The following is a 10,905-nucleotide window of genomic DNA, read 5'->3' as shown; positions in this document are numbered from 1 at the left end:
GTGCTGTGGTGAGACAAAACCCAGATTGGAGAGGTTCAAAGATGAAATTGCGGTAAAGGTGGGCATGGGATTTGGGAACACAGTCGAAACAAGTTCACTTGTTCAAATCTACGTTTCGCCGAAGGCATCCAATTATTATTAATCCCTGCCTGGAAGATGACCAACTGTCCCCAAATGTAAGCATTTATTACAAAATACATGACAATTAAATCATGTTTTAAATATTCACAGACTCAAAGAATACAGTGCAGAAGAGATCCTTCCGCCCATTGAGTCTGCACCTATGCATGAAAGACACCTGACCTGCCTACCTAATCACATTTGCCAGCACTTGGCCCATCCCCTTGAATGTTATGACGTGCCAAGTGCTCATCCAGGTACTTTTTGAAGGATGTGAGGCAACCCACATCTATCACCCTCCCAGGCAGCGCATTCCTGACCATCACCACCCTCTGGGTAAAAACGTTTTTCCTCAAATCCCCCCAAAACCTCCTGTCCCTCAACTTGAACTGTGTCACCTCGTAACGCAATATTGAGAGAAAAAGATGAACTACATGCAAACTCTTTGAATTTGCATTCAATTGCAAATTTGCATTCAAGTTTTGCTGAAACCCTGTAGTTACCTAAAGCAAAACTAGGACTGATGCTTAAAGAAGCTCAATGCAGCATAATGCATAATTACTGAGTTTTAGAAAAACGAAGTTTAAAACTGTAAAGGTTAATTAAGGCAGTCACCTTAAGGATACAGGAACTTTCATTATTATCAGTCACCATAGATATCTAGAATAGGGAGCTGGCCAGGAGCATTTAGATGGTTACTGATTTGCATCTCTCAAAGCCTGTGTGTGTCAGTGGTTACCTTACACCCAGGGTGTTTACAGGGTGTTTACACCCTGTGCTTACAGGGTGCTTACACAGGAAATACAATCCCAATGTGATGTTAGACTGGATTCACAGAGCTGGGAATTCTCGGGCCGGCTGGGATGGTCGAACCAACGGCAGCAAACAAAATGCTGCCTGCACTGATGTGAAAGGTACCGAGTCGACAGGGCCAAAGAGGCCGGCTGTGGGGCCTCAAACCGCGGCCGCCGCTGTTCACTAAAGGTTGGCCCGTCCCGTCCCGTCCCCCTTACCAGCGGCTCGAGCCCAACCGCACTCCAGCACAAGGAGCAGGAGATTGAGGAACCAGCCCAGGCCCTGCGGTGGGAGCAGCATCATTGCTGTCGGGACTGTCACTCCGGGGCCTTGGCTTCCTTCACCACACCGCCGCTTCCACCGGTCCGCTCTGTCAGCCGCCGGCTCACTTCCTCCTTCGACCAGATTCCCATCCTCACCCGGGCCAGCGGCGAGCTGACGTCACTGGGAGACGGAGTCACCGCGCGGCGGGGAGGGAGGAGGGGGGGGGGACGTGTGTGACGTCCGGTGTGTTCACGTCACCGCACACCTGGGACTGACGTAACTGAACGATTGCGACACCGCGTGGCTGGGGCTGACTTCACGGGGCTATTGCGTCACCACGCGGTCGCTTCCACCTGGCGCACCCCCCCCCCCCCCCCCCCAATGTTTGAACACCTACGACAGAGATGGGGAGGTCACCTCTTGTGTGGCACAGTGGTTAGCGCTGCTGCCTCACTGCGCCAGGGACCTGGGTTCGATTCCAGCCTCGGATGACTGTTTACACTTTCTCCCCGTGTTTGCGGGGGTTAATCTGGGTACTCCGCTTTCCTGTGTCATGTGAGAGTACCTTTAAGAAATGGGTGTTTATAAATGGGTGTGTATATAAATATCTGTAGTGAGAGTACCTTTAAGAAATGGGTGTTTATTACTACAGTGATGTCAGAGAGTGGGTGGAGCTGGGCTGTCTGTCAGCTTTTTACTTTCATTTTTTGAGCAGGCTGCAGGGTGTGTTTTAGTTTTGTTTTCAGAGCTGGATAGCTGCAGTCACAGCCAGAAGGTGTATGAATCTCTCTCTGTAATCTAAAGACTAAATCGATCCTGGTGATTTAAAACTAATAACAGTAGTGACTTTAACCTGATGTGCTTCTGGTAAAAGGCATTTTAAGTCGTATGGAAGTTAAAAGGAAAGCATAAAGGATTACTTAGTGTAGTCTTTGGGGGTTGTATTTGAATTAATGGTTGCTAAGATGTTTACTGTATGTTTTAAAAAGGTTAACTTGAGTTCATAGAATAACATTGTTTTGCTTTAAAAAATACTTTTCTATTTCTGCTGTACCACACTAGAGTGGGCCGTGTGGACTTCCGGGTGCGGCGATGACCAGCTAAGTCGCACATTTCGACAGCTCCCGGTGGAACGGACTTTTGGGCTCTTAATAGGAGCCCCAACGGCAATTTTAACGGCTAAAAACACTGTGCGGTAAACCAGAAGGGAATCCCCCCTGGACACGGATGGAAAAAGGAGAGGAAAGCGGCCGGATTGCGGAGGATCCTCGATAGCAGCGGCAAGGAAGGCAAGCACAAAGCAAGATGGCATCGGAAGGTGGCCGTTTAGTATGGGGCCCTGACCAACAAGAGTTCCTGCGGCGCTGTGTGGAAGAACTAAAAAAGGAGATGAAGAAGGAGCTGCTGGCCCCGATATTACAGGCGATTGAAGGGCTAAAGGAGGAGCAAAAGACCCAGGAGCAGGAGCTTCGGGTCGTGAAGGCAAAGGCCGCTGAAAATGAAGACGAAATACAGGGCCTGGTGGTGAAGACAGAAACGCACGAGGCACAGCACAAAAGGTGGGTGGAAAGGCTGGAGGTGCTGGAGAATAATGGGGGGATGGGCAGCACGGTAGCCTTGTGGATAGCACAATTGCTTCACAGCTCCAGGGTCCCAGATTCGATTCCGGCTTGGGTCACTGTCTGTGCGGAGTCTGCACATCCTCCTCGTGTGTGCGTGGGTTTCCTCCGGGTGCTCCGGTTTCCTCCCACAGTCCAAAGATGTGCAGGTTAGGTGGATTGGCCATGATAAATTGCCCTTAGTGTCCAAAATTGCCCTTAGTGTTGGGTGGGGTTACGGGGTTATGGGGATAGGGTGGCGGTGTTGACCTTGGGTAGGGTGCTCTTTCCAAGAGCCGGTGCAGACTCGATGGGCCGAATGGCCTCCTTCTGCACCGTAAATTCTATGATGATAATGCGAGGAGGAAGAACTTAAGGATTCTTGGTCTTCCCGAAGGCGCAGAAGGGGCGGGCGTCGGGGCATATGTGAGCACGATGCTTCACTCGTTAATGGGATCGGAGGTCCCGACGGGCCCGCTGGAGGTGGAGGGAGCTTATCGAGTTATGACGTGAAGACCGAGGGCTGGAGAAATACCTCGAGCCATAGTGGTGAGATTTCTCCGCTATAATGACAGAGAGATGGTCCTCAGATGGCCGAAGAAAACTCGGAGCAGTAGGTGGGAGAACGCGGTGATCCGCGTATATCAAGATTGGAGTGCGGAGGTTGCGAGAAGGAGGGCAAGTTTTAATCGGGCTAAGGCGGTGCTTCACAAAAGGAGGATCAAATTCGGAATGTTGCAGCCGGCAAGACTGTGGGTCACACACCAAGGGAAGCACCACTACTTTGAGACGGCAGAAGAGGCATGAACTTTTATTGTGGAGGAGAAGCTGGAATAGGCGGGCAAGAAAAAGAACGTGTGGGACAAAGTGGTGGGGTGATTACGTGGGGTGAAGGGGGGGAAAAGGGGGAAGGGATGATCTTTCAAGTTGTTAATCTTGCGACTCTAACTTTTCTCTCTTCCCCATGTTGTGGGGGAGGGAGGATGAGGAACTGTGGGCGCCGGCCATTAGGGGTGGGGCCAAGTGGGAAACGCGGGCTTTGTTCCCGCGCTATGGTAATCATGGCGGTAACAGGGAAGCAGGAAGGAGGGGGCCTCGCATAGTGGGGGCCGAGGTCACGGGGGGATGCCGAGGTCAGCCAGAGTTTGCTGACTTCTGGGAGCAACATGGGGGGTGCAAATACGTTAGAAAGGGATCTAGCGGGGAGGGGAGGGGGGGGGGGGGGGTTAACTGGGTTGCTGCTGTTGGGGAGAAGGGGGAGCTGGTACGGGGTGGGGTGGTCGAGGCGGGAGGACGCCGTCGGGGGGAGATATGGCTACATGGGAACCGGGTGAGGAGCTGGATTAAAAAAGGGGATGGCTAGTCGACAAGGGGGGGGGGGGGGTAAAGTGCCCCCCAAACCGGCTGATCACGTGGAATGTGAGAGGGCTGAACGGGCTGATTAAAAGGGCACGGGTACTCGCACACCTAAAGAAATTAAAGGCAGATGTGGTTATGTTGCAGGAGACGCATTTGAAACTGATAGACCAGGTCAGACTCCGCAAAGGATGGGTGGGGCAGGTGTTTCATTCGGGTTTAGATGCAAAGAACAGGGGGGTGGCAATATTAGTGGGGAAACGGGTACTGTTTGAGGCAAAGACCATAGTGGCGGACAGTGGGGGTAGATACGTGATGGTGAGTGGCAGACTGCAAGGGGAGGCGGTGGTTCTAGTGAATGTATATGCCCCGAACTGGGATGATGCAAATTTTATGAGGCGTATGTTGGGACGTATCCCGGACCTAGAGGCGGGAAAGTTGGTAATGGGGGGAGACTTCAATACGGTGCTGGACCCAGGGCTGGATAGATCGAGGTCCAGGACCGGGAGAAGGCTGGCTGCAGCTAGGGTGCTCAAGGACTTTATGGAGCAGATGGGAGGAGTAGACCCCTGGAGATTTAGCAGGCCTAGGAGTAGGGAGTTCTCGTTTTTCTCCTATGTCCATAAAGTATATTCACGGATAGACTTTTTTGTTTTGGGAAGGGCATTGATCCCGAAGGTGACAGGGACGGAGTACACGGCTATAGCTATCTCGGACCACGCTCCACATTGGGTGGACCTGGAGATAGGGGAGGAAAAAGAACAGCACCTACCCTGGAGAATGGACATGGAATTATTGGCGGATGAGGGGGTATGTTTAAGGGTGAGGGGGTGTATTGAAAGGTACTTGGAGCTTAATGACAATGGGGAGGTTCAGGTGGGAATGGTCTGGGAGGCGTTGAAGGCAGTGGTTAGAGGGGAGCTGATATCTATCAGGGTACATAAAGGAAAACAGGAGGGTAGGGAAAGGGAGCGGTTGCTGAAAGAACCTTTGAGGGTGGACAGACAATATGCGGAGGCACCGGAGGAGGGACAGTACAGGGAAAGGCAAAGGCTACAAGTAGAATTTGACTTGTTGACTACGGGTACTGCAGAGGCACAATGGAGGAGGGCACAGGGTGTACAGTACGAATATGGAGAGAAGGCGAGCCGGTTGCTGGCCCACCAACTGAGGAAGAGGGGAGCAGCGAGGGAGCTAGGGGGGGGTGAGAGATGAAGAGGGAGAGATGGAGCGGGGAGCGGAGAAAGTAAATGGGGTGTTCAAGGCATTCTGTGAAAGATTATACAAAGCTCAGCCCCCGGAAGGGAAGGAGAGAATGATGTGCTTTTTGGATCAGCTGGAATTCCCTAAGGTGGAGGAGCAGGAGAGGGCGGGACTGGGAGCACAGATTGAGATGGAGGAAGTAGTGAAAGGGATTGGGAGCATGCAGGCGGGGAAGGCCCCGGGACCAGACGGATTCCCGGTGGAATTTTATAGGAAATATATGGACTTGCTGGCCCCGCTCCTGACGAGAACCTTTAATGAGGCTAGGGAAAGGGGGCAGCTGCCCCCGACTATGTCAGAGGCAACGATATCGCTCCTCCTAAAGAAGGAAAAAGACCCGCTGCAATGCGGGTCCTATAGGCCTATTTCCCTTTTAAACGTGGATGCTAAGGTTCTGGCCAAGGTGATGGCGATGAGGATAGAGGACTGTGTCCCGGGGGTGGTTCATGAGGACCAAACTGGGTTTGTGAAGGGGAGACAGCTAAACACGAACATACGGAGGTTGCTAGGGGTAATGATGATGTCCCCGCCAGAGGGGGAAGCGGAGATAGTGGTGGCGATGGATGCCGAGAAAGCATTTGATAGAGTGGAGTGGGATTATCTGTGGGAGGTGCTGAGGAGATTTGGCTTTGGAGATGGGTATATAAGATGGGTACAGTTGCTGTATAGGGCACCAATGGAGAGTGTGGTTACGAATGGACGGGGGTCTGATTATTTCCGGCTTTATAGAGGGACGAGGCAGGGGTGTCCCCTGTCTCCGTTATTGTTCGCACTGGCAATTGAGCCCCTGGCCATAGCACTGAGGAGTTCCAGGAAGTGGAGGGGAGTGTTTAGGGGAGGAGAAGAACACCGGGTATCTTTGTATGCGGATGATTTGTTGTTGTATGTTGCGGACCCGGTGGAGGGGATGCCAGAGATAATGCGGATACTTGGGGAGTTTGGGGATTTTTCGGGGTATAAATTGAACATGGGGAAAAGTGAGCTGTTTGTGGTGCATCCGGGGGAGCTGAGCAGGGAAATAGAGGATTTACCGCTGAGGAAGGTAACAAGAGACTTTCGGTACTTGGGGATTCAGATGGCTAAGAATTGGGGAACCTTACACCGGCTTAATTTAATACGATTGGTGGAACAGATGGAGGAGGATTTCAAGAGATGGGACATGGTGTCAATGTCACTGGCAGGCAGGGTGCAGGCGGTTAAAATGGTGGTTCTCCCGAGATTCCTCTTTGTGTTTCAGTGCCTCCCGGTGATGGTCACGAAGGCTTTTTTTAAGAGAATCGAAAAAAGTATTATGAGTTTTGTGTGGGCCGGGAAGACCCCGAGAGTGAGGAGGGGGTTCTTGCAGAGTAGTAGAGATAGGGGGGGGCTGGCACTACCGAGCCTAAACGATTATTACTGGGCCGCCAATATTTCAATGGTGTGTAAGTGGATGGGAGAAGGGGAGGGAGCGGCGTGGAAGAGATTGGAGAGGGCGTCCTGCAAGGGGACCAGCCTACAAGCATTGGTGACGGCACTGCTGCCGTTCTCACCGAAGAAATACACCACAAGCCCAGTGGTGGTCGCGACACTAAAAATTTGGGGGCAGTGGAGACGGCATAGGGGAGGAACGGGAGCCCCGGTGCGGTCCCCGAGAAGAAATAACCATAGGTTTGTTCCGGGGAGAATGGATGGGGGATTTGGAGTATGGCAAAGAGCTGGGGTAACACAACTGAGAGATCTGTTCTTGGAGGGGACGTTTGCAAGCATGGGAGCGCTGACGGAAAAGTATGGGTTGCCCCAAGGGAATGCGTTTAGGTATATGCAACTGAGGGCGTTTGCGAGGCAACAGGTGAGGGAATTCCCACAGCTCCGACGCAGGAGGTGCAAGATAGAGTGATCTCAGAGACATGGGTGGAGGATGGTAGGGTGTCGGACATATATAGGGAAATGAGGGACGAGGGGGAGACCATGACAGAGGAGCTGAAAGGGAAATGGGAGGAAGAGTTGGCGGAAGAGATCGAAGAGGGGCTATGGGTTGATGCCCTACGTAGGGTAAACTCGTCGTCCTCGTGTGCCAGGCTAAGCTTGATACAATTTAAGGTTTTACACCGGGCGCATATGACTGGAGCACGGCTCAGTAAATTTTTCGGGGTAGAGGATAGGTGTGGGAGATGCTCGAGAAGCCCAGCGAACCACACCCACATGTTCTGGTCATGTCCGGCACTACAGGGGTTCTGGGTGGGGGTGGCGAAGGTGCTTTCGAAGGTGGTGGGGGTCCGGGTCGAGCCAAGCTGGGGGTTGGCTATATTCGGGGTTGCAGAAGAGCCGGGAGTGCAGGAGGCGAGAGAGGCTGATGTTTTGGCCTTTGCGTCCCTAGTAGCCCGGCGCAGGATATTGCTTATGTGGAAGGAAGCCAAACCCCCGGCGTGGAGACCTGGATAAACGACATGGCAGGGTTTATAAAGTTAGAACGGATCAAGTTCGTATTAAGGGGTTCGGCTCAAGGGTTCACCAGGTGGTGGCAACCGTTCGTCAACTACCTCACAGAACGATAGTGGGAATGGAAAAGAAAGAAGGCAACAGCAGCAACCCAGGGGGGAGGGTGGGGAGGGAGGACTCGGGCGGGCTCTCAGGGATGTCATTGTATATGTATAGGCATTTGTTATAGGTAATGTATATTGGACTGTTGGATTGTATCTTTGGAGAGTAACTATTTTTGATAAGGCAGTTGCCATTTAGTTTTTGTTTTTGTTTATATATTATTTATTTGTTTAAAACTGGCCACTGTTATTTATATTGCTTTATTGTTGTTTAATAGAAAAACTATGTACTGTTATGTTTGGCCAAAAAATCTTGAATAAAATATATATTTTTTAAAATAGCGTGGGCCGTGTGCTCCCCATACCACAATCTATTAAAAGTTGTGGGTCAGGGGAACTCCATGATACACTTTGGGAGTCTCTAAACCCTGGCCCATAACACCTGCCACAGTCCAAAGATGTGCAGGTTAGGTGGATTGGCCATGCTAAATTGCCCCTTAGTGTCCAAAAGGTTAGGTGTGGTTACCTGGTTTCAGGGATAGGGTGGAGTGTGGGCCTAGGTACTGTGCTCTTTCCAAGAGCAGGTGCAGACTTGATGGGCCAAATGGCCTCTTTCTGCACTGCAGGAATTCTATGACTGATGTCACCGGGCTATTGTGCCACCGCGCGGCTGGGACTGATGTCACAGGCTATTGCGCCACCGTGCGGCTGGGATTGATATCATGGGCTATTGCGTCACCATGGGGCCACTGCCATCTGGCACACCCAATGTTTGGACACCTGCGTCAGAGATGGGGGCGGTGACCTCTGTTGACTGTGCCGTGATCCTCCAAGTAGTCAATCTGCAAGCAAACAAATAATCTGCCCCATGATGGAGCGATGGGCAAGGTGCTAAACTGCTTAGATCCATAAGAAGTAAAAAGGAAAGTTTTGAATGATTAAAATGTGCCATTAACAACTGGAAATGTTCATCAGCTACCACCAAACCTTTGGTTGGTGTCGGCCTGGTGCACTTTCTGTGTTTTCTTTTTAATAGTCTCAATTTAAACTCACCTCTAAAATCAGAATTCATACTTATATGAACTTTTATACTGCAGAGCATTTTCCAATCAGGTAGTAAAGCTTTGAGGTAATTGCTGTCAGGCCTGGATTACAAAAGCAAAACACGGCAGATGCTGAGAATCTGAAACATAAGCAGAAAATGCTCAGCAAGTCAGGAAGCAGATATGGAGGGAACTGGGAAAAATGGGAGATGTAACAGATTTTAAAGGTGCTGGGGTGGGGGTGGGGTGGTGAGGGAGAGCAAAAGGCAAGGACTGAGACAGAGTTAAAAGTGGGAGTAATTGAGGGCTGATGATGGGAGGCAAAAGGAGGTGATAATGGGACAAGAGAAGATGACAGGTATAGAGGAGGTGGAAATATGGTGATGATCTCATCATATTTGCCGCATGGTACAAAATATATGCAATATTTCAAAAAAGTAATTTCTTCAAGAAAGCAAATCATCTCTATATATCAGAATTGATATATTAGGAAACTCTGGGAGGGAAAAGAATTTGCAAACCTCTACTTATTGGCTTCTGGACTCCTGACTCACACCTTGCTTAAGCTCTGTCACCTGTCATTTCCTAAGGCAGCGTCTGGACCTTTAGTGAACCTTGATTTATGACCAACCTGTTGCAATTTCTCCTTTAATGGCAATAGTGCTGTGATAAATGTAGGAATTTCAGATATATTGTATTATATGTACTTGGTGCAGTAATGGTTAAAATCCTCGGTTAGTGTGTGTGTGACTGCTGCAGTGATCTTTTTTAAAAGTCATAGAATTAAAGTGCAGAAGGAGGCCATTCGGCCCATCGAGTTTGCACCGTCCCTTGGACAGAGCACCCTACCTAATTCCATACCTCCACCGTATACCCACACCTCCACCCTATCCTGTCATCCCACCTAACCTTCTTTCTTTTGGATACTAAGGGCAATTTCTCATGGCCAAGCCATCTAACCTGCACATCTTTGGACTGTGGGTGGAAACCGGAGCACCCAGAGGAAACCCACGCAGACACGGGGAGAACGTGCAGACTCCGCACGGACAGTGACCCAAGTCGGGAATCAACTGGAGCTGTGAAGCAACTGTGCTAACCACTGTGCTACCATGCTGCACTGGTTTAAAAGACAGACACTTTGGCTACAAGGGATAATTAAAGCATCGTAAATGGAATTTTGTTTATATAAAGAAGGTTCCCTAAGGAGCAGATCATTGTAGACATTGTGTTTAAAACTTAAATAATCAGTTCATGGGATTTGAGTGGGATAAGGATGATGGAACTAATGGGAGGAGCTGGGGCTGTACCAGGTCTCTCGCAGACAGGCAGAGTTTAGCTTTTGATTGGAAGGCGAGCTGAAGAGCAGTTTCTGAATAATACAGCCAGAGATTCTGCATTATTCTGACAGGGGTTCAGGTTTCTCTCTTCAAACAGTCTCAAAAGATCTCCATCCAATGTTTGACATGTAATCCTGTGTTTGCTAACTGTATTTAAAAGTAGATTTTGACCGGAGATGGGTTTTGCTTGAGTGGAGATAAAAGAGAGCAGTTATAATTTAGTGTTTGATTTCATTGTTAAGCATTGTTTAATTGATAACTGTAAGCAATCGTCTTTACAATATTAAAGTTATTAATACTGTGTTAGTAATAAAGTTTGTTTTAATATACCATATCCCTATTTGTGCCTGAAATCACTCCTGGAGCGAAGTATCCTTTCCTTAAAAGTTAAATAAACTATTGGAGTTTCTGTCCGGCATCCTAGCAACTGTTATAGAGTCTGGTCTGGGACCGTATTCCTTTCAATCATTAATTTCAACAGATCCATTGAGATGAAGGGTGAACACATCTGGATGCTGCACTGCTCCAGCTTAGCAAAATTGCATATTTCAAATCTCATAGGCAGCAATGCCGTGCTCATGCACATCAACTGATTTGCAAAGACTGCCAT

General features: G+C 49.7%; 1 protein-coding gene and 1 long non-coding RNA gene across 2 annotated transcripts in view; one reads left to right on the top strand and one right to left on the bottom strand.

Annotated features, from left to right (window-relative positions):
* Nucleotides 1-1,379, bottom strand: part of pgap6 (post-glycosylphosphatidylinositol attachment to proteins 6) — a 43,494-nt gene extending 42,115 nt beyond the window's left edge. The window contains exon 1 of the mRNA XM_072481294.1: nt 1,134-1,379. Coding sequence (XP_072337395.1) covers nt 1,134-1,218 — 85 coding nt within the window. The 5' untranslated portion in view covers nt 1,219-1,379. The remainder of the gene's footprint in view (nt 1-1,133) is intronic.
* Nucleotides 969-10,555, top strand: LOC140394254 (uncharacterized). The gene is made up of 3 exons (XR_011935840.1): nt 969-1,034; nt 2,242-2,738; nt 9,890-10,555. It is a non-coding gene; the product is annotated as an uncharacterized lncRNA (long non-coding RNA).
* The last annotated feature ends 350 nt before the right edge of the window (nt 10,556-10,905 follow it).

Source organism: Scyliorhinus torazame, chromosome 17 (assembly GCF_047496885.1).
Source record: "Scyliorhinus torazame isolate Kashiwa2021f chromosome 17, sScyTor2.1, whole genome shotgun sequence".
Classification (NCBI taxonomy): domain Eukaryota; kingdom Metazoa; phylum Chordata; class Chondrichthyes; order Carcharhiniformes; family Scyliorhinidae; genus Scyliorhinus; species Scyliorhinus torazame.
This window is presented reverse-complemented; position numbering and strand designations above follow the sequence as displayed.